Source organism: Nyctibius grandis, chromosome 9 (assembly GCF_013368605.1).
Source record: "Nyctibius grandis isolate bNycGra1 chromosome 9, bNycGra1.pri, whole genome shotgun sequence".
Classification (NCBI taxonomy): domain Eukaryota; kingdom Metazoa; phylum Chordata; class Aves; order Nyctibiiformes; family Nyctibiidae; genus Nyctibius; species Nyctibius grandis.
In genome coordinates this window covers 16,964,616-16,989,426 of record NC_090666.1, presented here as the reverse complement: position 1 = coordinate 16,989,426, position 24,811 = coordinate 16,964,616, and the positions used below count along the sequence as shown (strand labels likewise).

At 40.6% G+C, this 24,811-nt stretch overlaps 3 protein-coding genes across 5 annotated transcripts in view; 1 reads left to right on the top strand and 2 right to left on the bottom strand.

Annotated features, from left to right (window-relative positions):
- On the bottom strand, positions 1-3,734 carry SPC25 (SPC25 component of NDC80 kinetochore complex). Its single transcript, XM_068408217.1, has 7 exons — positions 3,681-3,734; positions 2,940-3,097; positions 2,785-2,850; positions 1,811-1,957; positions 1,551-1,655; positions 1,141-1,239; positions 1-146 (listed from the first exon to the last, which is right to left on the bottom strand). Exons 2-7 carry the CDS (start codon positions 3,091-3,093, stop codon positions 7-9), a joined length of 711 nt encoding a protein of 236 aa, XP_068264318.1. The 5' UTR covers positions 3,094-3,097; positions 3,681-3,734; the 3' UTR covers positions 1-6.
- A 121-nt stretch (positions 3,735-3,855) lies between these two features.
- Positions 3,856-18,835, top strand: G6PC2 (glucose-6-phosphatase catalytic subunit 2). Of its 2 annotated transcripts, none has more exons than XM_068407850.1 (5): positions 3,856-3,977; positions 11,452-11,561; positions 15,516-15,627; positions 16,474-16,589; positions 17,785-18,835. In XM_068407850.1, the coding sequence occupies exons 1-5, from the start codon at positions 3,880-3,882 to the stop codon at positions 18,294-18,296; spliced, it is 948 nt and encodes a 315-aa protein (XP_068263951.1). In that variant the 5' UTR covers positions 3,856-3,879; the 3' UTR covers positions 18,297-18,835. The 2 variants fall into 2 exon arrangements, with proteins under 2 accessions (XP_068263951.1, XP_068263950.1); XM_068407849.1 differs by lacking the exon at positions 3,856-3,977 and adding an exon at positions 10,911-11,128.
- A 4,474-nt stretch (positions 18,836-23,309) lies between these two features.
- The window catches only part of ABCB11 (ATP binding cassette subfamily B member 11), a 44,704-nt gene continuing 43,202 nt past the window's right edge, over positions 23,310-24,811 (bottom strand). For both annotated transcript variants that reach the window (XM_068408200.1, XM_068408199.1), the window contains 2 exons: positions 24,265-24,411; positions 23,310-23,510 (listed from right to left, as the gene is read on the bottom strand). In XM_068408200.1, the coding sequence (XP_068264301.1) occupies positions 23,310-23,510; positions 24,265-24,411 (348 nt within the window). The remainder of the gene's footprint in view (positions 23,511-24,264; positions 24,412-24,811) is intronic.

Sequence of the window (24,811 nt, the reverse complement as noted above, 5' to 3'; positions counted from 1 at the left end):
TATAAGCTAGTTTTGTGCAGACTGTTTATAAGATAAAGCAGTGAAAGCTTTTCTGATGTTGGCAATAAACGCAGAAAAATTGTTAGTTTCTCTCACTTTGAGCTGGAACTCTGCTATACAGTCCAGAGAAGGAATACAGGAAGTCACTAAAATGACACAAATTTCCAAAAGATTAGACTATTATAAAAAAATTCAATATTAGTGTTTTTTCCATGCTTATGAAATACAAATGTAGTCTGTTATCTTTATATATTTTAGCTTCATCCAGTATTATTTTTGAGTAACCTATTAAATCATTTTCTTTCAGCAAAGAGAAAGCCTCACAGAACACACAACTATTTTTTTATTTCCAGACCTCCTACTCAGTGCTGTGCTCCTGCTTGAATTGTTACAGCAATTTCCAGTGATCCATAGCCTGCTCAAAAATTGAAACACACTCCTAAATATTTTTGTTGCTGTGCAGGCAGGCAGACAGACTGAAAACTGATGTAGCCCAGCATGTGATAAACTTAACTTCAGCACAGTTTAGATTTGGATTAGTAAAAACAGAAATCTATTCAGTTCATACCTAGAAGCTACTCAGCACAATACTGAAATTGCCACTGCTGTTCTTAGTAACTGAAGTAAGATCCATATTGCAAAACCAGCTTTAAGATCAGAAAGGTTGTACCCTTGCAGAAGAGGAATGCTGGATTTCAAGTTTTAGTCTTTCTCCTATGTCACACAACTGTAAGGGTTCCCCACAATAGTGGGGAACCTATTTTTTTCTGCCCTCTAGGCTTCTCAAACAGGTTGAGATATGCCTGTCAGCATAAATACTCTAGCATAAAAGGAAGAAGCAACAAACTACAAACTGAAGTATCTATCTATCCCTGTATCACTTCTCTCTCCTGCTTTGCATGATACAAAGTAAATAGCAACTCCACAAATGGAGAGGAGTGAAGATAAGCAGTTGTATTTTCATATAAATTAACAAGAGAAACTTAATTTAAAAAAATATGTTATCATTGCAAGGGGTTTTTTTATTCAGAAATTGGAAGACAAAGGTTACAACTAAGCTTCACTTTACTCCTCTCCCCCTTTTTTCAAATAGGGGCATCAGATTCTGTCCTCTTACTGAAGTATTTGAAATTCACATACCTTCATAATCTCCCTGTTCATTTATGGAAAGGGTAAACACATATGGCTTGTCAGGATCTTTGTGGTCAATGTGTCTGAATATAAACTGTAATTGTTCATCTAAAGCAAACACAAACAGATTTAATTAACACCATTTACCTCTGCTGGAGAGTCACAGTGGTGACTAAAAAAAAAAATCACAATATTAAGCTACAGTTTCACTTAATATTCTTAGAATATTTACAAGTTAAGCAAACCTGATCTCTTTGAAAGACAAATGCATTTTAACATACCATGTTTTGCCATTTGAGAGACAATGGTAATACCTGGGCTGGGAAAATCCTTCAGCTGTGTAAGCTAGTATGTTCTTCACTGCACAATCCAACATTAACCACATTGTATCACTGCACATGGAAACTACAGAAACTTACTGTGAATTCGGCGTATCTCCAGTCCAAGCCGCTCTTCAAACAATACTTTAGACTTGCATAGTCGTTCCACTCTCTCCTTAGAAGCTTTGTTTTTAGAAGATATTACTAGAATTTTAAAAGCCACCATAAATATCAAAGTAAAGGCAAAACAAGCACATAAAAAAATATTTAGAACAGTAGAGAAGCCCATCAAGAGCAAGTGTTGAAAACAATTCCTTCTCTGATTAAAAAAATCTACTTATTATCCTTTGCTTACTTACTTTCCTTTTTCTTCATCAACTCTTCTTTAAGCTCTTGGATGCTGTCAGTCAAGTCCTTCTTCTGTTCTTCTTCTTGATTTAGGTTAGATTTTATTTCTGTAAAACGCTCTTGATTTTCTGATATGCGTTGGCTCTGCTGGAGAATCTCTGAAAGGAGGGAAGAAAACATGAACATAGACAGTTGATTAATTAGGTCCCCACTATTTAATACTTATCTATGTAGTTTGGGATGACTCACTTGAATAAAATAGTGGAATGCATGCTATCTCAGCTGAAAAGTCAGCATAACTATACTGAGATCATCAAGTAAAAGCTTTAAGTGAAAGTTATTCAAAAGACAAGCTGCTAAGTAGCTTGAGTAACTTTCACTTCAAGTAGGGAGCTCCTCTGATACTTCAATCAGATGCAATTTGTTTCTGGTGCCAGCACTGTATACATCTTCAAAGCGTGATGGTGGATCCTGTCCACAGACAAATAATTTGACAGACAGCGAGGAATGGAAACACTGACTGATATTAGAGTTGCAATTATTTTTAACTGATATTCTGAAGTTTAACTACAAAATTCAGAGTAGTTAATCCTGAACTGATAGGCTGGCTGTATTCTATAACTAAGATTGAAGAGGCATAAGTAACCTCACAATACTTAAGTTTACTAAGCAATTTAATTTACTTTTCCTATTGCAGTCGGCAAGTTCTGGTACTTTGTTGTTTTAAATGCTTAGGTACCAAAACCACTGTACAGAAAGCTTTTACCTGATCTTTATCTTTTTGCATCATCAATGAAGTTTTCCAACAAATTGCTTTTGACTTGCAATTTACATCCTCTAACCAACCAAATATGTTTGGTTTTAATTCTGTCTTCATTCTGACATTGTTATTTACCTTTTAAAATGGGAAGTTAAACATATTATTCAGCTGTATTAAGTTAATTTTAGAAGTGTTGGACACAATAAATAAAACACCATACTGTACCATTTCTGTACTCCTGAATTTTATCAATCATCAGGTCCTCTTCTTTCAGCTTCTTGGACCATTTCTCTGTAAGGGAAAGTTATTTTAGTTATCTGAAGAGGTTTGATGATAACTTGGAAAAAAGTAGAAGTAACGGGAACATAGAGCCTTTTTACCTGAAAGTGCTTTTATGGACTCCTTGCATGAATCTCTCAGTGCTAAAGTCTGATTGACCTGTTCAGTGCCATAAATGCTTTTTAATTTGGTCCAAAACTCTTTCATTTCTCTTTCAAAGAGGACTATTTCATCTTCTGTCTTTATATTAGCCATAGTGCTGCAACAAACATGTAAGCTAATAAATACAGCGTCAAAACACACACGACAGTCGCAGCAGTTATAACTCACAATTACAAGATAAACCTTCAGGGCTGTTTTTCCTTCCCTTAAGTCGTTTTTGCTACTATTACTACGACAAGCGCTAACAGCAGGAGCTACGTTTCTTTTGCCGCTCCACCAGCGATGCGTCATCTGCGCCAGGAGGCGGCCCTGCTCCGCACCGCACGGCGCTCGGGGCCGGCGCGGTACCGACAGCCGTTCCCAGGGTCCTGGCAGCTCCCAGCGGCACCGCGCCCTCCTGCCGCCGGGGCGCTCCCACCGTTCGCCGTCCCCCCGCGGGGCTCGCACCGAGCCGGGGCACCCTCCCCACGCTCCCAGCCTGGGCCGAGGGGCGGGTGGGGAGCTTACCCCCTTCTCCGCCCGACGAGACGTTAATGGTGGCGGCCGGGCTGCTGCGGCCCCGGGAGACAGCGGCGCCCCGCGGCGGCGGCCCCCGCGCCCCAGCCGGCGGTGCCTGCCGAGCCTCGCACGGAGCGGCCCTGCCCGGGGCAGCGGGACAGAGCCGGGCCGCCCGCACCCACCGGCTTTCAAACCGCCGGCGCCTTCCCGCCTCGCCAACGGCTGCTTTCTGACTGGGCACCGCCTCTCGCCGCCTCGCAACAAGCGCACCGCTGATTGGCTCAGCTGTCCTTCCTGCCGAGCCCGGAGCCGCAGGGCGTGTTGGGAGCTGCAGGCGCTGTTGATGCGGTAACGGGCCCCGCGGGGCGAGGCGGGGCCGCCATGAAGGGCAGGGCCGGACGGGGCCGCCGTGCAGCCCCTCGGGGCTTGCCGGCGCTGCCGGTGCCGGTCGGTGCCGATGCTGCGAGCGAGAGGCAGCTGTGAGTCCCTCTCCTTCCCCTGCGAGATGCCTGTTGGGGTTAAGACGTTTTCTCAGGGCCCGCTGAGGGGGCGGCGGCCGGGCTGTGTGCGGGGCCGGGAGCGGCGCCGGTGGGCCGCGGTGAAAAGCCTGACGCGGTTTGTGCGATTTATTGTTGTTCCGTGCTGAGTGAAACCAGGCTCGAACTGGGGAGCAGGCTGCTCCTTTACGCTCCTCTGAAGCGAAAACTTGTTCTAGCGTCTAGTTCATTCACGGAACATGCTTGGGGTAACCTAGTCGTAAGTTTTGTGACACTCCTGAATTGCCTTTTCATTCCCCAAGCCTGAATTCTCTCATGAATGTGGAGCTATTTACCCATAAAAACTTACCTTTCTTCTTTAAGGTAGACCTTTATGATAGGAGACTGACATGCAGAGGTTATTGCCGTCCTTTTTGGTATGAACAAAACCATAGTAGAGCAGCCCTGCCTGTGCCCGGTCAAACGCTTGTCATAAGCCCCTGTCATTGTGAGGACTCCTTACAACTGCGCCTAATTTTTCTCCAGTTGGATATATTCCCTTTTGGCTCTGGATAAGCACTATTTTGTGATCCCTGGTACCAGCCTTCAGTTTATCATGGAAGCTACTTTCTAATCATTTTGTTATCATAGCTAATGAATTTCTCCTAGCTTTAATTTACTTCAGTGCTATTTAGATGATTTCAGAATAGTGTAAACTTAGTAAAGCTTTGAGGATTGCTGTCTGAAACCATTTATTACTCTTCCCCGCCACCTGGACCGAAAGCAACATCTGAGCTGAGACCACCAACTATTAGTTGCGTTATTCTTGTATAAACTGTTACTGCTGGTGGATAGTGCTTCTACCCAGCTGTATTTCTGTCTCATTCTGTCGGACACCTGTTCTCCAAATTTCATGGTTTCCTCAGCATTAGTCCTAAACTGATTGTTAGACCACTGCTTCTTATCTGCTTCAGACTTAAATGTACTACTGAAGTTAGGCTGGTTCAAGGATGGTTACCTAGCCACATACACATTTGGGCATTATGGAGCCTATACCTTATGCCTTTTTTAACTAGGACCATTTCCCTCTTTTTTTTCCCAATCAGACCTTAAACCTAGCCAAGTGAATGCTGCCAGTATAAAGTTTAAATGTTGCCCCTAACATGGCTAGCCTTTGTTATTTGAGCTCATAACTTTCTGAATACACAGTTTTCCCAGCCCCTGGAGTTTAGCAAATACAAGTTCAACTAATCTAAACAAATCCTGAATTCTAATCTGTAATCTTTTGGTGGGTTCTTCAGTCTGGTCTCTTCTGAATCCTGTTATTAACATAGATAATAAGTTCACCCCACAGTAGCTAGCACTGGCTCTGAAATGTTAGGTATCTTTTTTCATCAGTGAAGTTTTTCTAGATTTCATTAGTCCTATTCCTTTGTTTTAGACTTTCAGCAGCTGAAGACTAAATACAGCCTGTGACATTTACTAGCACAATCCGTACCTTAATTGATCTTTTTTCTCACTGTTTTGGGAGTCCTTTCCCAGAGTTTTCTAGAGACGTGAATTTACAGTATAACCTATCCTCAACCTTATTTTCCCACTATGAACTCTCTCCACAGTCAGCTTACCAACTGCATGTTTAAATGAAGCATGGTGATTTTAGCAGGTACTAGTTTTCTGTTCAAACTGACAGCTCTTACCAACCCCAAACAGAAGTGTGGCCTCATGACCCAAACTAGCACAGGTCATACGCTTCTTAAATCCTCTCTTAGGTCTGATTCAAGAGGCTCCATAGTCAGAAACGCTGGCACCTAGCCTTACCGTAACTCTAGCCCAGACACTTGTTCTGAAATGTTTTTTTCTAAATGTCTGTCATATCAAGCCACAGGGTAGTCATGGATGGAAAAGTTTCAACAATGATTTACCCTATTTCTAGCACTATGAGCTTTGCTGGAGACCATGTAATTGTGCCATGTACCCCTTGTCTGCATTTGCCAGCTCCTCATGAGTGCCTTTCTAACCTTGGGGTACTTGGTTAAACTTCAGGTTCTGAGATGTACAATGACAGCAGCAGAGTGACAGTGAACCTGCAGTCAAACTGAAGGGCAGGCTGCTGCCAACAAAGATCTGTTCCTGTATTTTATTGCTAGCTCCAAGTCCATACTGGGCTATTCCAGTGCTGGGTTAAGGGGTGGTGGAGAGCTATAGTTCAGGGTTGGAGAGCTACTGCAGCTTAGGTGGAAGCTGCTAAGGGAACATAAAATTGAAGAGCTGGTGCTAATAAACAGACTCAGCTACTTCCCTTGGCAGGTTTCTAACCTCCCTGGGCTGTGGTTGGCATGGGGCTAATTTCAGGGATTAGAGAAGGATGGCAATAAATAAGGCAGTGATCTTATTGGAAAGGGAACAAAAAAATGCAGTGGAGATTGTTGCCCTTATGAGTCCAGACTCTATTTCTGCTTGCAGTTTATGGAGCTTGAAAGATTTTTTTTCACTGTTAAACTCTAGGTTGCTTGTAATTTTCATACTTCGAATTATAATAACTAGAATTCCTTAGATGTGACTTTTTCATGAACATGCCAGAATGGTATTCCATGGGTTGTGTGTATCATTTACACAGTTACACATACAAACATATACAAATATAAACAAGTATTAAGGTCTGGTAGTTATTGTTATATTGCAAACAGGAGGCTTTTTAGTTTCCTGTATGTGCATAGTAACTTTCTAGCAAGGAATAATGACAGTGTAGCGACTAGGAAAGATTACATTAATCAGGTGGCAGAACCAAGAGGAAGCAACTGGTTCATGTTAGCATTTGCTAAACCTTTACTGGTCAGTCCAGCCCTAAAGAAGCCTGACCTTAACTAGGGCTGCCTGGGTCCAGGGAGGAATGCTTGAGGGAATAAAATAGGGAAAGAAAGAAAGAGCTTCTTGAAAGATTCTTCTATTCCTAAATCTAAAATTAAGATGTGTCTTTTCAGTGTTCCATTTGGAAAATATTCATACCTAAATAGCTGTCAGTTGTCGTACACAGTGTCTAGTTGTGAACTTACTAAATTGCTAGTTAATCCTTGTAGCTGGTCTGGTGCCAATGAAAACACTGATGTGGAAATTAATGTTATTGTTGAATTAACTAAGCATAATGTACCAGAAAGTTAGGCCCAGTACATAGGTCTCCATTAACAGTGTTTTAGAAAATGTTTGCTTTGATGGCTTTTCCTTCCCTTGCAAACATTTGCTTAACAACATCTGATAGCATTATGTAATATTTGCTTGAATATGCAGGTGTAAAGTAGCTGTAAACATTTTATCCTCCCTTCAGTGGATCATCAACATGATTCTTGTTTCTACATTATTACTAAGAATATAGAAAGTTTTGGATAGTCTCTGGTTTTGTATGTCTTAGAAAATAAAATAAATCAATAAAATATCAATAAATTTAAAACTATACGAACAGATAGCATTTTGAAGGTTTTTGCTTTGCACTAAGAACTCATTTGATCATGTGAAGGACAAACCTTGGTTCCGTAATATCAAAACAAGACCAAGCTTTGGTTTAAAAACTTAATTGCGTACATATTCTGACCATTTTGTACAGATCACTAGTTTTCCTCGCAATTCCACTTACTAAAATACAGCAAATAGTTTAATTTCATATATTATCTGAAGTTACTTTGAAATATGAAGCACATTACAGAAGCATTTTGCAGTGCTTTGCATAGAAAAAGAGGAAAAAAAGCTTATTGAAGAAGTATTTCTCCTTTGTTAGTTTAAACGAGTTATTAAATATAGTATATTTCAAAACATGTTTTGCCATCTTTTCTCTGCTGGTTACTAGAGCTAGGAAAGTCTTTAGTGTCTCAGACTTTTATAGGTTGCCAGATATCACAGGCAGGACAAGAGATGACTCGTATGTCAGCTGTTGATTGCTTCTTGGATGAAGCAGGTTCATGAGTGCTCCCAGGTGCAATGAGAACAGCACCTGAACTGCCTCTCTCACTAAAACCTACTTACCTGTTCCAAAAACTTCCTGCTTTCTGTTTTGTAGACTGTGGATTTGTTGTTTTTATTTTTTAAAACATCTCTTATAAACATGACTCCTCTGGTATGTCTAAGTTGTGGATGTAGGAGCTTCCGAAACAATCAGAATGTAGGAGAAAATTGAAGCTTATTTATGTTTGCTGTTAGCCTTCATTATGTCTAAGGTGCTTATCTTTCTTTTTATCCAAGCAGAAAGATAATTAGCAGCATATGAATCAGCAGCAAAATCTTTAAAATTAAAATTAATATCAGGAGGCCTTTAGCATTTATACTAAAAGATGTTACTTTACTGAAATGTTGCCAAGACATACCTTCAGACATTATATTAACAAAGTTTCTGGAGAACCAAAGTGTGCCTGAGTGGTTCTGTCTGGAGAAGAGTTCAGCCTGAGCAGATACAGCACTATCCAAGTGGGTAACATGGGTGGGTGTTTTTATATTTGTAAATAAAACAAATATGCACAAAGTTATTGCAATGGTCCTGCACGTCCTGCGCCAGAGAGGCAGTTTTTCTGATGCTGTTGAATAAGAATGGTGGCAGTAAAGAGGGACTGGAAGGTGATCTATGTTATTGCTTCGTAGACTCTCCTGCGGACATTACATTGTATCTTGATGGAAACTTACTTATTGCAAAATATTTCTCCTAATAGAACAACAGTTATTTAGACTTAACCTCATTACAGCTGCTGTTTTAACTAAGTAGGAGGAGCAAGATGGCTGTTACTCAGCCACGGACTTGACGTTTACATTCATGTTTAAAGCTAATTATTCTTTATAGACTGAAAAACAGAAGAAAACCTCAGATTCTTCACATTTTTGCATACTAAACCCAGACATGTATAAAAGAGTGATTTTTATTGTTGTTATTGTAAGTCCTACTTATCTTCAAAGGAGAGATACTTTTGCAGCAAAAAAAACAACCTTAGCAAAAGCACTTTTTCTCTAGTAACAAGGTATAAAAAGTTATTTGAGAGAGATGTTTCTAAACAAGAAAGTTCTTGGGAAAGAACTGGAGAGGGAAGATTAGTTCCATCAGTTTATTTATATGACAGTTCCCTTGCTGGACACCCTGAAAAGCTGTAAGCTATACGGCTTAGCAAGAAACAAACCTCCCGAAATATTTGCAGCTAAAAAGCTAGGAAATATTTATTGTTGAAATATCCTTAAATTTTGGGTTTGGAAGGATTTTCCTTGAAATTGGGTGATACCAATTGAAGTGAATAATTCAGTCAACATACAGAAAAATATTGTAGTTATTCAGAAATAGTGCATAGGATTTTAAATCTCCTTTTAACTTTAAGGTTTTCTGTGTGGCTCAATGCAACTGGTAGCAATAAACATATAGGATTTAAATCTGCTAAAAAGTTTCTAAAAACACACTATTAATAGCTAAAGTAAATGTGAGATTGTGTCAGGAAGAGAGGTCTTTTAAGTCCATTTAATTGTCATGCCTTATTTGTTGAATCTACTTAATGTTTCCATGTGACTTCCCTGACAACACATCATAAAGCCCTGTTAAGCCATTAAGTCTCTCTTCAGCAAAAACAGTGAAGTAGTTCATCTCTTTGTCTCCACAGCTTGTGTAGTTTAGCATTAAGTGCCATGGAGAACGCAGTAGGGAAGTGCGCAGTGCATATATACAGCTGCTTTTATTTTCTGGTTTTAATTGTTTGAGATACACAGATAATCTATAATAGAAGATATGAATATGAGAGCCTGATAAAGAACTGAAGTTTTCCTCTTGCCGCTCTGATCATGTCAAATGATGGTATCATCAGACTTTTGGTATTTATTTAATCTCTAGTAGAAAAAACTTTCTCATGTAGCCACCTCACGAATGAACATAATCTTTCCCTGTGTTAGTTATTAGTACTAATATTGATAATTCTGATGTGCTAGTACATTATTTGCTGTATACTCTTAAAATCCTGCTCTCTGGCAGAATCTCAGTTTCCTCTTGGCTATTCACCCTGGAGAACCCAAGTGCTTCACTTGAGAATCCTTCAGGGAAATACTCATAATTATCTGTTTGCAGCCTTGCTGTGGTTTGCGAAGCAGGTCTCGTTTCTGCTAGGCTGGGCAGCAAGAAGGGGGCTGCAGGAGGTCAGGCTTCAGCTCCTGCTGGCAGGGGTGTGTGGGACATGCATCATGTAAGCAATATGCGAGAATGGCGATACTGAATGAGATGACTCTGAGCCTAAGCTTCAGCTGCACTGTGCCCTGGATTAACATGGCCTCTTGTATGAAGGAAACAATTGTTTTTCAGTGCTTTGAGGATATTGCTGCTTTAAAAATGAATCTAGAGCTCAACAGCATTGTTGATGTATGGATGCTGGTTGTATTTTCCGTGACTGAAAATGTGTTGTGCAAAGTATTAGACACAGCCTGGCAGCCAAATTCTATTTCAAAGTGAAACATACAGCTTTAATGACAGTTCTGCAAAGACCAATTATTTGTGTGTTCTTTCTATCCTTTATACAGGCAGCACTTAATGAAGTACACACATTACTAATGTCCATCCTGCAGAGAAATGAACCATGAAAAAATGCAAGCAAACATGTTCCAACTGTTCATAGAAAGGATTGCATAAGTCACGCATTGTGTTTCCACATAACTTTCCCCACAATTTGCTTCTGCTCAGCATGTACTTCACTTAGTTTTCTCCAATTAACAGAAAAGCTTTCCAGTGCCAACAGACTCATGTGCTTTCCTGGAGATTTGGAGCCACGTGTTCCAGGAATGGCTGGGTGCACCACACCGATACAATATAAAGGCAATGTCAATCACCTTCTCTCACTTTTTAATAGCTCCGTTCCATGGTTCTCATTCTCCATCACTAGAAACTTAAGATTAAAGGAACTTTACTATATTTCAAGTACAGTTTAATCCATTAAGATGGATCTCCTTCATAGCAATGGCGTGCTTATCATTCAGCACTTACAGAGGGACTACAGGGCTTATCAGGAGTTCCTTAATTTTATGTCACATGTTGGAGATCCCCGGAATATATTCTCAATTTATTTTCCTCTTTGGTTTCAGCTCAACCAAGTGGTTGGTACTAAAATGATATGGGTGGCAGTCATTGGTGATTGGTTCAACCTCATATTTAAATGGTAAGAAGTTGGATTTATTTTAAAATTTGGTATTTTTAATGATGGTTACTATATGTGGCTCAAGTTTAGAAAACTTTCTGTGAATAATGTACTAGTAGACTTTCCCCTGTAATTATAAACAGGAATTCACAATGAAGATCTTTAAGATATGTTTGAAATGACATTTTGATAAGAAGAACCTGTAGAACTATTACAGAATAGTTTTGGCAATATCGCTTTTCATATTCATTCTAAGATTATTTATCATGCTTTGCTGAGGCCTTCTTACATAAAAATCTTTTTATTGTGTTTCTGCTTCATTTTATTTTATTTTTTTTTGCCAGGATTTTATTTGGCCATCGCCCATACTGGTGGGTGCAAGAAACAATGATTTATCCCAATCAGTCAAGCCCATGCCTTGAACAGTTTCCTATAACATGTGAAACTGGACCAGGTAAGACATGTTGGAGATTATACAGGTACATCTAATAGAGGCAGCGGCTTTTTTTTTTTGGGGGGGGGGGGAGGATGTGACTTATGAAGATCTTACATGATATACAAATCTCAGAGCTCCTGTTTAAAATTGCACCAAAACACAGGAAGAGAAAAAGGAAGAAATAAAATGTGATGAGTATTTGATTGCTATATGATGAGAATGTTTACTTCATTGCCTTTAAACAGTGCAAGGGAGGGGAATTTGCTTTAAAAGTAACTCCTACTAGAATGAACCAGCGTATTGGAAAGGAATTTTCACAAAACTCATGTCATAGGTTTAGAAAGAGGGATTCACTTGCTTTGTGAGGTCACTTTTAGGAACAGTTGCAGTGCCGTTGACATCAGCCTGGGGAGAGAAACTCCACGTTGGTTAAGAGTGTTCCAAAACAGGGCAGGGGGCTGTTGAGTTTGAGGGCTTGTGCACTATTGAAAGAACTATTCAAACCGCAAAAACTAGTAGGTGGTTCAGTGTAAATAACAATAGTATCAACAATTGATCATGCAACATATCACAGGTGGAAAATGGAACCACTCTTCCCAGAACCAGACACTGGCACTGAATGTGTGTATGTGTACAAATATACAGAAAAAAATTTTCTTTAAAAAAAATATTCATTTCCAGTGTATTTTCACTTTTTTATATCTCATTGTCTTCTCTGTGGAACTCAAATGTAATACTGCTGCAGTTAAATGAGCTTACGAAACCCTAACATGTGAAATAAGATAAACTTGCTTGGAGCTAACTGACTGAATTTACTTTAATTCATTGTACACAAAAATATTGACTGTGGAAATGAATGTGCTTTGCGCCTCATCAGTGCCACTGCAAGCTTTTAAGTGGTTTGCAGAGCTGTATTTTGTTAACAATATCCTGCATTATATCCCATTGTAATTTTGAACAAGAAGCTTAGGCCCTTGTATCAGGCAGGGCTTGATAGTGCCTGGTCTATATGTGATCTGCAGTCTGGTTCAAGTGAATTCATTTGGGACCTAACCCAAAGTATTAAGGTTCTTCAGGTCTTTTCAAAAGACTTCAGAACTGAGTGCATTCAGCAGCTTGTAATTCCAAGCCCTGCCTAAGGAACCAGTCAGAGTGGTTTTGATTCATTGAAACAGAAGGCCTTTCTTCCTGTTACTTTCTTCCTGAAGGAACAAGTCATTCCTATTTCTGTCCAGTGGGTACCGCTGTCCTATCGACTCTTTAATTGTACTTATAATGACCACATTTTCTCCCACCTCCAGGTTTGCTCTTGGCCATTGACAATATCTGTCACACACCTGTTGCAGTCAGTGCAACTGTTAGGTGCATACAGTCATCGTGTGAGCTTACATGGTACTTCACACACTTTTAAAATATGCAATTTTTATGAAAAGGTTAGAGAAGCAGTGACAGACATGAGAAGGGCATATCCAAATATTGCTAGGATAGCCTGAACCCCAAACTTAGCAGCTCAACAAAAGGGAAAGCTGAGGGAACTGTTTATATGACTAAATGGCAAGCAATATAGGACCTGAATTTGGTTTGTACTTCTGGAATGAACTGAACTAAAACCCTGCAGCCATCTTTTCTCTGGTATTTGTAAGGTTTTAAGAACATAAACCTTAAGGTGGAGTTTATGCTGTTTCTAGTAGGTAATTTGCAGATGAACTACGAAACATTTTTCCTAGATGACATTTTCCTAGATGACAACAAAGAGAAGCTTTCCCAATACCGATACACAACGTTATGGTTTCCTTATCAGTGACATTTGTTCTGTTGTGAGGTGTAGAAGTAGGTAGTAGTAGTAGTAGAAGTAGTGGTAGTAGTAGAAGTAGTGAGGTGCAGCGTAGGGGAAAGGGACCTGGGGGTCCTAGTGGACAGCAGGATGACCATGAGCCAGCAGTGTGCCCTTGTGGCCAAGAAGGCCAATGGCATCCTGGGCTGTATTAGAAGGGGTGTGGTCAGCAGGTCAAGAGAAGTTCTCCTCCCCCTCTACTCTGCCCTGGTGAGGCCGCATCTGGAGTATTGTGTCCAGTTCTGGGCCCCTCAGTTCAAGAAGGACAGGGAACTGCTAGAGAGAGTGCAGCGCAGAGCCACGAAGATGATTAAGGGAGTGGAACATCTCCCTTATGATGAGAGGCTGAGGGAGCTGGGTCTCTTTAGCTTAGAGAAGAGGAGACTGAGGGGTGACCTCATTAATGTTTATAAATATGTAAAGGGGTATGTATGTCATGAGGATGGAGCCAGGCTCTTCTCAGTGACATCCCTTGACAGGACAAGGGGCAATGGGTGCAAGCTGGAACACAGGAGGTTCCACATAAATATGAGGAAAAACTTCTTTACGGTGAGGGTGACCGAACACTGGAACAGGCTGCCCAGAGAGGTTGTGGAGTCTCCTTCTCTGGAGACGTTCAAGGCCTGCCTGGATGCGTTCCTGTGTGATATGGTCTAGGTAATCCTGCTCTGGCAGGGGGATTGGACTAGATGATCTTTCGAGGTCCCTTCCAATCCCTAACATTCTGTGATTCTGTGATGCTGTGAAGTGTACGTTTGTTATGAAATTAACCAAAGAGTTAGTAGTGTGACTACTAAAGACACTGCCAAGCAGAATACCAAAAATGAGTGCAGGGAGCCAGAAATCATTGTGATTGACCTCCCTAGACATTCCTGCTTTGCTGCTTCACTGGAATATTATTTTGCTTTGCAAACTACTCCATAGTGCTGGGTCATAACACATTCTTCAACAAAAATGATTTCTTCTGCCAGTGAAATAACCCTGTCCCTTTTACTTGTCTTTTGTCTCCACGGAAAGCCAAGCTGTAAAAGTCTGGTGTAGACAGATTCCAATGATCTAATTTTCTCTCCTTCCCTATTTCAATTTGTTGAATGTAAACCTGGTGAACAGGGGAAAAGAAGTGACAGAGTAATTTTAAGAATCGTTTCCCGTGCGTCGTGCCAGCATACTTTGTTTTTTGGTGATTTTCATGGTTGTAGGAACTTCTCGGTGGCTTCATATCATTTCCGGTAAAATTAAAATTTGATTCGTTAAATTAAAACAAATTACACATATATTCTTATACTTGGACTAGAAAGAAATCACTGTTGATCTCTATGTGAGAGTGTGTTCCCTGTTATAGACTACTGTGAGTACAGCAACTAGTCCAATATGTTACAGCATCGTTTCACGTGCCAGTTCTACTGATAATCTATTTCCAAGCTAGTGGACATTGTACAACACCTTAAAATTTATAAACTAAATCAAAGTAAAGCATAAAGACACAGTTCTTCCATCACATTTCATATACATTTCTAAATTTATTACAAAACTACCTAAAATGTGAATTACCTGAACTGTAATATTACTAATGAGACACAGATCACCATCACAATTGCTAACACCGTGGTAACTGCAGAAGCAGGTAAAAGGCAGTTGGAAGGGCCATCTGAAGTTATACTGGTATTTGAACTTAGAATGTTACAAAGAGAGCTAAATCTCTGTTGCTCCCCTTAATTATGAGGTAGCCCATTCAAAACCTATCTCATCTGATCCTCATATATAACTTCTACATTACATGCTACAGCCCTAAGAGAGCCCTGGATGCTCTATTTTTTTAAATCACAATCCAAATCTAAGTAATGGAAAAATACTATGCTTTCCAATCAAGATACCAGCTCATACCAGTATAAGATAGTTTAGCTGTTACCTGCTTGATTTCAGACAAATATTCTGGATTCCGTACAGAGGAGTCTTCTGAAAAATTCATATTGAGAAAATTTAACTTTTGAGAAGCAGTTGACATTCTTTCAGCCTTTGTTAACCGTTTTCTTTCTAAATGATTAGGTGCCTCAGTAACAGCCAGGAGACATTTTCTATACGACAAATGTTACAGACATCATTTTTAAGCTTGAATATTTCCTTTTTGTTTTTACTAGGAAGCCCATCTGGACATGCCATGGGATCTTCCTGCATCTGGTACGTAATGGTCACAGCAGCACTTAGCTACACAGTTAGATGGAAAGATAAATCAGCAGTTACCCTTCACAGGTCAGTGTCTCCATTATTCTAACACGTATAGATATTTCTTTATATACATGCTATGTTTTTAATGGACTTATTTTAACCAAATATTCATAGTCTGTTCTGGACAGTTTGTAAAAAAAAAACAACCCCTTTATTATGATCTACTTCAGCTGAAGAAAAAGAATATTAAGAGGATTTATCCATTTGTATAGGTTGGTATTTATTAACTTACAGTCATTGCATACAGTATCTCTGAATCAGATCCTATTAAAGGTCATGCCACATCTTCAGTGTTGGAAATTTTGATTTTTAATTATCTTTATGTGTTGCATCTTTTGGTTAGCACATAAATTTACTGCTTCGATGGTAGTCCTTCTGACCCCATTTTAAAGAAAATGCGCATGATGTTGGCAAAGTTCAGCGTAACATGTTAGTCAACTTCGTGGGGAAGTCTTGTAATGGCTTTGATGGCTGTTCTTTCCAAACCTGACAAGGTTGTTCCCATACTGTGTGAATTTTGTCACCAAATAATTGAACTTTTGCATTTAATTATGACTTCATGATAAGAAATATGTTCAAGGTACTAGTGCTGGTTTAACTTGCCATTGATGACTTTCATCACTAAAACCACGGTGGTGTCTTGGACCTGAAACTACTGGGGTCTGGTCCTGCAGCCCTAGATGTGGCTGTAAGAGCAACCACTCTTGCTGATGGTTTAGTGCTGACTTCCAGTTTTTAATCATCTGACTCTAAACTTCTCTACTCGTAAACCTCTGGTAAAAATATGAGCCTGACACAAAGGGGCCTGGTGTAAATTACTAAGTGAAATATCTTGTCTTAATTTTTAAGCATCTTCCTTTTCCCTCTTAGACTGACATGGTCATTCCTCTGGAGTATTTTTTGGATTATCCAGATCAGTGTGTGCATCTCGAGAGTGTTCATAGCAACACATTTCCCTCATCAAGTTATTCTTGGAGTATTTGCTGGTAATGCGATTTTTTTCTTTTCTTTTCAATATAATATGCGAAATCTGAAAAAAATCATGAGAAAAGGCAAGAGATTTTTAGTAAAGCTACTCAGCTTGTAGCTCTAGTGGTGCGCTCTGCTCTCTGGAAGATCAAGGGTTTGATGATAGTCTAAAGGTAAAATTTATGAGGCAGTAGGTGTCTGCTGTCTTTGTAATTCACACAGGGAGTGAGTCCTTGTCCATGTGCCGGTTGATGCTGACTGCATTACGTCCACACTGCCACTAAGTAGCGCTATCTGGTTTGTACTGGCTGCATCTGATCTTTATCTGTGCTGCCTGTGTGGAAGGGATCAGAGAGGACATTGCTTCTATATGGCCTGACCTTTCCTCTCAGGAGGAAGCTATTTAGTTCACTTCAAATGGTGGCCAGGCACAAACTAGCATGTGCGCGGTGTGGACAAGCACAAGGCCAGAGACCAGGGGCAAAACAGAGAAAAAGGCAAATTACCAGTGCAAACTCCCCAGGGTGATTGAAAAGCTGAAGTACATTTTTCAGAGTTACTTAAAAATGTTTCAAATTGCTGTTTGGGGAGTTCAAACTGTGAACAATTTCTCTAGGATCTATCTGATTTTAAGGAGGGTGACCAGAGCCTTGAGCAGGGGCTGCCTGCTCCCGTTCTCTTTCATGGATGCAGAGCAGCCTGGGCAGCACCAGCTAACAGCTTGCAGTCCAGCTCTTCCTTTTCACAACCCAGATAAAATGAGTAGGAAAGGAGATAAGTGTGTTCTGTGTCTTTTCCTTCAACACTCAAAGCCTGTGTGGGAGCTGGTATTCTGCATTGCTGGGGCTGGTCTTTGAGTGAGGGACTCTCTTGGAAAAGGAATGTTCTAGTTTACATCTAATATTTGATAGGTTGTCATCTGGGAGATGCAGTCAGGCCTAAGACATGCCTCATATCAAACACACGTAGTGCTTGGTATTTAATTTCTTTTTTTTCCAAGTCAGCAGTTTTGAGTGGGAGAAAAGTTTTCGTAATGTACTACAGAAGTGGTAAATTCTGTGTGTGTATGTGTATATATAAATATATATATAAAAAAATACATAGATGTATTCTTCTATCTTCAAAAGTCAAATTCTACAGGGGCACTGTAAAAAGTGCTTCTTCAAAGTACAAGTGTGCTGTTCCCTGTAACACCGAGTTTCTAATCCACAGGCATTCTTGTGGCAGAAGCATTTGAGCATACCCCTGCTATTCAGACAGCAAGCTTGAGAATGTACATCAAGACAAACTTGTTTCTTTTCATCTTTGCCTTTGGCTTTTATCTAGTCCTCAAGCTTCTTGATATTGACTTGCTATGGTCTGTTCCAAAGGCCAAGAAGTGGTGTGCCAACCCAGACTGGATAAACATTGACACAACTCCGTTTGCTGGACTGGTGAGGAATTTAGGTGCACTCTTTGGCTTAGGTCTCGGAATTAATTCTGAAATGTTCATCACAAGCTGCAAAGGTAAAAATAGCTGTAAGATGAGTTTCCGCATATTGTGTATAGCTGCTTCTTTAGCTACACTGCAGCTGTATAATTTCGTTAAGATACCTACTCATACTGAGTATTTGTTCTACATTCTCTCTTTTTGTAAGAGTGCAGCTACACCTCTGACTGTAGTTGCTTTGGTTCCGTACTGTGTCCACTCGTTAATGAGGACAACTGAAAAGAAACTTAATTAGACATTAAGTTTCCAAATGGTTAGACATGTGGGGATGGACACGAACTGGTCAAGGACCCTCCGCAAAGGCAGTTTTGCTAACTCGGTTTTTAACCAAGGGGGATGCCACTGCAGCTTTGATGTGCTCCTGGTAAGTAACCAGTACATCCAAAATCAGCACATTCAAGAATGACTGTGGCAGCTCAGAAATATTAATTGTTGATTTTCGTTCCTAGAAATACTGCAACCACACTGCAGTATGGTTAGAAATGACGCAATACTCTGGGTCATAACAAAGTTTTAAAGTATAATCAACTAGTTTTACTTAGCTACTTGGTGGTCTTTTAGTTCTGTCCATCTCCAGCTAGATGGTGCTTCAAGCCTCAGTTGTATATAATAATACTCAATATTTAATTTTTGTATATATAGATATTGTGTGTTAAACTGCTAGATAATGGTGTGACAGTACCACACCACCTACAACGGTACAGCTGTACCCAGGCACTGTGAAAAAGGCCAGCATAGTTATAAGCAAGGCTTTAGAGTTAACTTATTGAGCTTCCTGAGCAAAACAGCTTCTGATTAAGCCAGATGAGAAAAAAATAAAAGTTTATTTCAATTAGACTCTGTAGAATGTATTTTTGCATTACTGTGTGATTTTTTTTTTTTGTCATTTTTACTTTTTGAAAGTGGTCACATAAATCATGAATTACACAGATGACACCTTTGATATTGACAATGCATAAATACGGTGTAACAAATCTTTGGGTTCTGTACATCTACACAGAGCAACAAATGAAGAAAGTAGTCAATAATGAAATTATCTCAGCATATCACCTTGTCCTGGTTTGGCCCAAACCAGGCCAATTAGTCTTAGAGAAACCAAGGTCACTGCTAAATTCCTCACTGCTTACGAGTGAAGAGCCGAAGGGGGCTCGCACCTGCAGGGGGGAGCGGACAGGGCAGGTGACCCAAGATTGACCAACGAGGTATTCTATCCCATACACGTCATTCTCACTTTCCTATTTCTCACTAACCCACTGCCTCCTGGAGGTGGGGCCCAGGAGGGAGGGGCCCTCCTGTCTCCCACTGATTGGTACCAGCTTCGCCAGTTCTGCAGTTAAAAGCCTGCAGGTGTGATGGCAGGGGGAGCTATTGCATTTTCCCCTCTGCCCGTGCTGGGGGGAGCAACTCTGCCTGAGGAGGATTTCCAAGCTCTCAATCTTGGTTTTGTATATGTTTGTATATATTTGATTATTTCTATTATTCTTATTATACTCTTTTTCATTACTATAGTTTATTAAAACTGTTTTAACTTTCCAACCCATAAGTCTCTCTCCCTTTTCCCTTTCCCTTAGCGGGGGGGAGAGGGTTAACAGAGAGCATCTGCCACCAGGTTAATAGCCGGCCCAGCTTTAAACCGTGACACACCTCAAGAATGTTGTTCATGCTCCTGTACTGCAAAGGTAAATTAGTCTAATTCTGTCATTTCAAGAGTCACAAGCCTGAATCACTATCATAGTTATGTAAATCATGAAAATGTCATTGCAGACTAAGTCATTGCAAGTTTATATTCTTGTCAGCTTGGTTTGCCTAAGCACACAAGTAACTAATATGTTAAATACCTGTTTGCTGTATAAAATGGATACTCTAAATAGGCCAAGGCGGGGATTTTCCCTTTTTATTCATTATTTAGCACCTACTGTTGCATACTCCCTCTTGCTGCACGATCTTTAAGCAACATTTGGCTGATACCATCTCATAATACTTAGTATACAAGCAGCATAAAGCTATAATATGGGTAATGAGGGCTGTGTGTGTATGATCTGATAGCAATAAGGCTTAGAAGATGTAAACATGATATTGCTTCTAGATTTCCAATTAGTTGTGGGATAATTGAAACGGAAAGAATCTAACTCGCTTGGGAAAACAAGGTGAATAGTTTGAATTGGCCCTTGGGAATGAATGATACAAATTACAGAAGTAAATCTGAAACAGGCATCCTTATTTAAGAGCCTACGAAGACTCCCTTGACTTAAAAAAATTATTAATCAGTTCGTAACAGTCTGAGGAGTATTCTACTTTATGCATCTTATGATATCTTCTGTAATGATTCTCTGAACGCTTTTTCATGCAGCAGCTGGCCTGAAACCAGTCTTTTCAATAGTTGTGACTCCTTAAGCAAAACGACTAAGCTAATGGGACTGGAAACAAATAATAAAGAACAAAGACAGGTACAAAAAGATTTCTCCCGTGTTCAAGGTGCTCTGTGGTTTGTTATTCCCTACCAGTGAGGTGACCTACAGAGGCATCACAAAAGGCTATAAGGTTGGTCTAGCTGTCCTTCTGTTCCTCGCTCTTTCTGGTGAGCAGCCGGGGATTCTTCACGCGCAGCCGTCCGTGGCTCTTGCACCGTGTTTGGGCCTACTGGCAATGTTGGCTATTTTAAGCTGGGAGTTAGGAGCAGACATCACATTTCTAAGCTCCTACCACATGTGGGTCTGTCCTTCCCAGTACTGACAGAGAATCGAGGTGCTTCTGTTGGGACAGACACAACCATAAATGCAGAATGACAACTGGCATTTCTGTAGTATTCTTCTAAGTACCATACAGACGTGTAAGAAGACATGGACTCTCACTCGCTTTCTTGGAGTGTCCTGTTGATTCAGCCTGCAACTTCAGTGCTTCAGGGAAAGGGACAAAGACCAGCTTCCTGTCTGAACCACCTTTTATTCTTTCTGCAACTATTAAAACATTACTAAACCCAAAAAGGGTGGAAAAACTGAATAAATTAACTTAGTTTAATTTTACCAGTAACTTCAGAAATTAACCTGTTGATAAAGTAATGGCAGTAGAATAAGGCACTTTCTGAGCAGCCGAGTGTGTTGGGCTACAGAGTTTTGCACAACTGCCTGTAGAATCTCCACAGTATTCTCTAGCTGCCTAAAAATAGGATAATGTTATGATAAAGAGCAGTAGTAGTACCACCCAGCTGGGCCCACCTCACTGTGCTCCTGCAAGGAGATGGCAGGCTCCTTTGCAGGCAGGAGCTAGGGTAGTTGCATTGGCCTTCTCAACAGCTCCGGCCTGCATAGCAGAATCTTCTTACAGACGTGAGCTAAATACACAGAAATACTTGTTACCTGCTGCAGGATACTCGTGTGCTTGTCTAAAGGGTAAGAGGTGAAGTGCTAAAGCACAGGAGCCAGTAAAAAATAAAATTTATTGGTACAATTTGGGCCACAAAAGTGGGGTCCTTTAGGCAAAAGAATTACCAAATAAGTACATATAGTAATTGTAGTTTTTAGTAAAGAGTCATTATTTTTCCGTGGCCCTAAATACTAACATAAATTAAATATCATATAGGTATGTCAATAGGTTATCAATAGTCACTCTGTCAATAGTTTCAGTCCTGAGCCATCCAAACTATTATTGTTCTGAAACATAAAAAGGTTAAAAAGATTAAAACAGAAGGCCAATAATGCAGCTTCCTTTTCCATTTTCAGTTAAGGATTAAAACACAGCCTTACTTGGGAAAACAGCATTTCAGGGTCAGCTACATGAGTTCAGTAGGGGCTGTTGAAGTAGTTCTATTAGTGGAGTTGTACAAAAGTTGAAATTGTTGGGTGGTTTTGTTTTTTGGTTTTTTTTCTGCCTGGAATTAAGGGATGTATCCTAATAAAGTTTTCACTCTTACAGCTCTATTCAAGTTCCAGCAGTTGGTACTGTTACGTAGTTTTATAAGAAACTCCATTACGGTGTGATTTGTTATAAAGTGGGTGAACCCCTCACCCCCAGCTGCAGATTTTAGGACATGGAGAATGACTTTTCCACTTAATACTCTATTATTTGAAATCAAGATTTAAATTTTGAAGCTGTAATTCAGAGTTTCTGTCTATCATCTGCTTTGTCTCCAAGATCCCAGTCACTAAAGGGAAGAGTCCTGTTGTCCTGCAGACAATAACCAGTGTTTCAGAGAAACATGCAGTAGACCTTATAATAAACTGCCAAAAGAAGATACTTCCTGACCTTTGTCATTTCTGAAAGAATTGTTGCTCTGTTTATCAACTCTGCTTAATACAAACAAAGAGCTAATTATGGCTATTTTCCCCACCTTTACTGAATATATTTATGATTTCTGTAGAAATACTCTTCATTGTCTTGCCTTCTAAAAAAAACCAGAACATATTATCCATCACCATCTCAATAGAAGTGATTTGCATAACTGTGCTGGTTAACTGTAGGATTTTGCATTGATTTAACTGAAGCATTTATTCCTATTCAAAACTATGTGACAGCTTTGATCAGAGTGGTGAGCGTAGGGGAAATGATCCTCACCAGCTTCTGTTCCTCTTCGCGATTGCTTTCCTTACTTCAGTGGAGCTGCCACCTTTGCACGTACTTGCCGGTTTTGTTGAAGGGGCACCGCGACGCCAGGCTGAGGCGCTGATGGGTTAGTGCTGTAGCTGCACACAGCAGAAGCCCAGCCTCCCCCGACAGCGCAGTGACGTGGGTGGTATGAAGGGGTGGAAGAGTGGGGGTTCTGTACCCACAGCTGGGGTATCTGTTGTCATCCTCTGCAGAACGAATGTTCGGAGAGATTTGATCCCTTCAGTTATACAGCATCATTCTTGGGATTGTTTTTTATTCATTGAGCTTACCTAGACAAGTCGTGGTTTCCAGAACACCAGAGTGGAGTCTTCTCTGATTGCTAGTTGAGGAATGACAGGACTGTGCAGTCTGGCTGCAGGTGGTGGCAATTGCCCAGCTCACCAGCAAAGATCTTTCCCATTTTCAGGCTTTCTTTCCCTTAGCGGTGGGCTAAGCTACTTCCTGAATGCATCAGCCTATGCTTAGTTCCCTGCACATGCGTGACAAGTATGCTTGATGCAGAAAGCGACATACATTTAGGGTACCACAGAACTCACAATATTGTAGAGCACTTTGTAGCACGATGGGGTACCAACATATCCATACCTACCGCAGAGCATTTGCTTACAGAAAAGAAATCTTTCAAATTTAGAATTACAGCAATTCAGCTAATTGGGGCTCCAGTGGTAACAAGCTTATAATAAGCTCCTTCCATGGCCATCAGTTCATCATGAGTGCCCGTTTCAATGACGAGTCCTTGAGACATCACAGCGATGATGTCGGCGTTCTGGATTGTGGACAAGCGGTGGGCAATGACGATGCAGGTACGCCCTTCTCTGGCCTTATCCAGTGCTGCCTGCACTGTCTAAAGGCAACACACAAAGTGTCAGAGTGAAAATATGCAAACCAAATGGGGGCTCAGAGCTGGAGAAATCGGATTGCTTCAGATTAATTAACCGTATAGTGCAACGCTTGTAAAAGTGACTATGAGGCTAAATCAAAGGTTATGTTACTGGTGTGCTTAGCTGGGTCACAAACTCGGTTTATTAGCAGTAGGAAGAAGGGACAGGTAAACACAGACAGCAGTAGAAATTAAGGCAGGCCTTTACCCAGCTGACATGCTGACTGTCAGCTCAGTGTGGATATGTTTTTAAATTTCCACCATTTCTCTAATCCCTGCATGTAACCAAGCTACGTGAATTATTGCCCAAGTTCTTAGGCCCCTCACTGCTGTTTTTATTGGATATTCAGGCTCATCATTCATATGCCTGAATACATTTTGGTTTGTTTACTTGTTTTTTAATGTGCAGAAACTGTATTTATGAAACATTCCCACTGACTGCTTAGAAACCGAGGGAATTTGTATGCACGTTTCTGAAAAAGTGCTGCCTCTCACTGGCAGCCTAAGAGCCCTTGTAGCTGGCTGCATTTGTTGTAGCTGTGCTTTCTGGATCTTTCGAAAAGATCATGAAAGGTGTAAGTGCTGAATTAACAATGTGGAATAACATTGCGGTCATGTAGTGGAGTACGTCGGGATGTGTCTATAGAACAGCAGAAGGTGCTGTACATTGTAAGCCATTGTCTTAACTCGCCCTTAGTCCTTATCACTGCGCATTTACCTTTTCACTTTCCGTGTCTAAGGCAGATGTAGCTTCATCCAGTAATAAAATTTTAGGATCTCGTATGATGGCCCTCGCTATAGCAATGCGTTGTTTTTGCCCACGAGACAGCTGGGATCCTTGAGCCCCAACATTAGTTTCATATTTCTGAAAAATATACAAAAGGAAGATTTTATTCCTGTACACAACCTGAAGGGAGAGCAGGAGGAGAGAGGGAAGAGCGCCGACCATTGCTGTGTCCTCCTTAAAAAACCCCGCAATGCAGAAATACTGTATGAGCGATACACATGTTTGGGGAGACATTGCCAAGCCATGCTTTGCAGCGCACATGGCCCAGGAGCCCAGGCAGTACGGTGACGGGCCTGGGAGAACAGTTTGATACCAAGATGTTGGCTGATTTGTCTGAGGCAAAAGAAACGCCCCCCCCGCCCCGCCCCCCCAGGTTTGGGAGAAGAGGCTAAGTGATTTAAGGGCTTTCTGGACAAGTGTTTTGTTTGGGTGCCTACATTGTATTCATACCTTTTATATTCTGATTTATATTTATATG

Bases quoted from the DNA above. Each gene is read 5' to 3' on its own strand.
- G6PC2 (XM_068407849.1), top strand. From the start codon at position 10,911: ATGGATCTCCTTCATAGCAATGGCGTGCTTATCATTCAGCACTTACAG. The intron at 11,129-11,451 runs GTAAGAAGTTGG...TTTTTTTGCCAG, and splicing joins TTCAACCTCATATTTAAATG to GATTTTATTTGGCCATCGCC. The intron at 11,562-15,515 runs GTAAGACATGTT...TGTTTTTACTAG, and splicing joins AACATGTGAAACTGGACCAG to GAAGCCCATCTGGACATGCC.
- SPC25 (XM_068408217.1), bottom strand. From the start codon at position 3,093: ATGGCTAATATAAAGACAGAAGATGAAATAGTCCTCTTTGAAAGAGAA. The intron at 1,958-2,784 runs GTACAGTATGGT...CCCTCCTTTCAG, and splicing joins AATTCAGGAGTACAGAAATG to AGATTCTCCAGCAGAGCCAA. The intron at 147-1,140 runs GTATGTGAATTT...GTGTCATTTTAG, and splicing joins TGAACAGGGAGATTATGAAG to TGACTTCCTGTATTCCTTCT.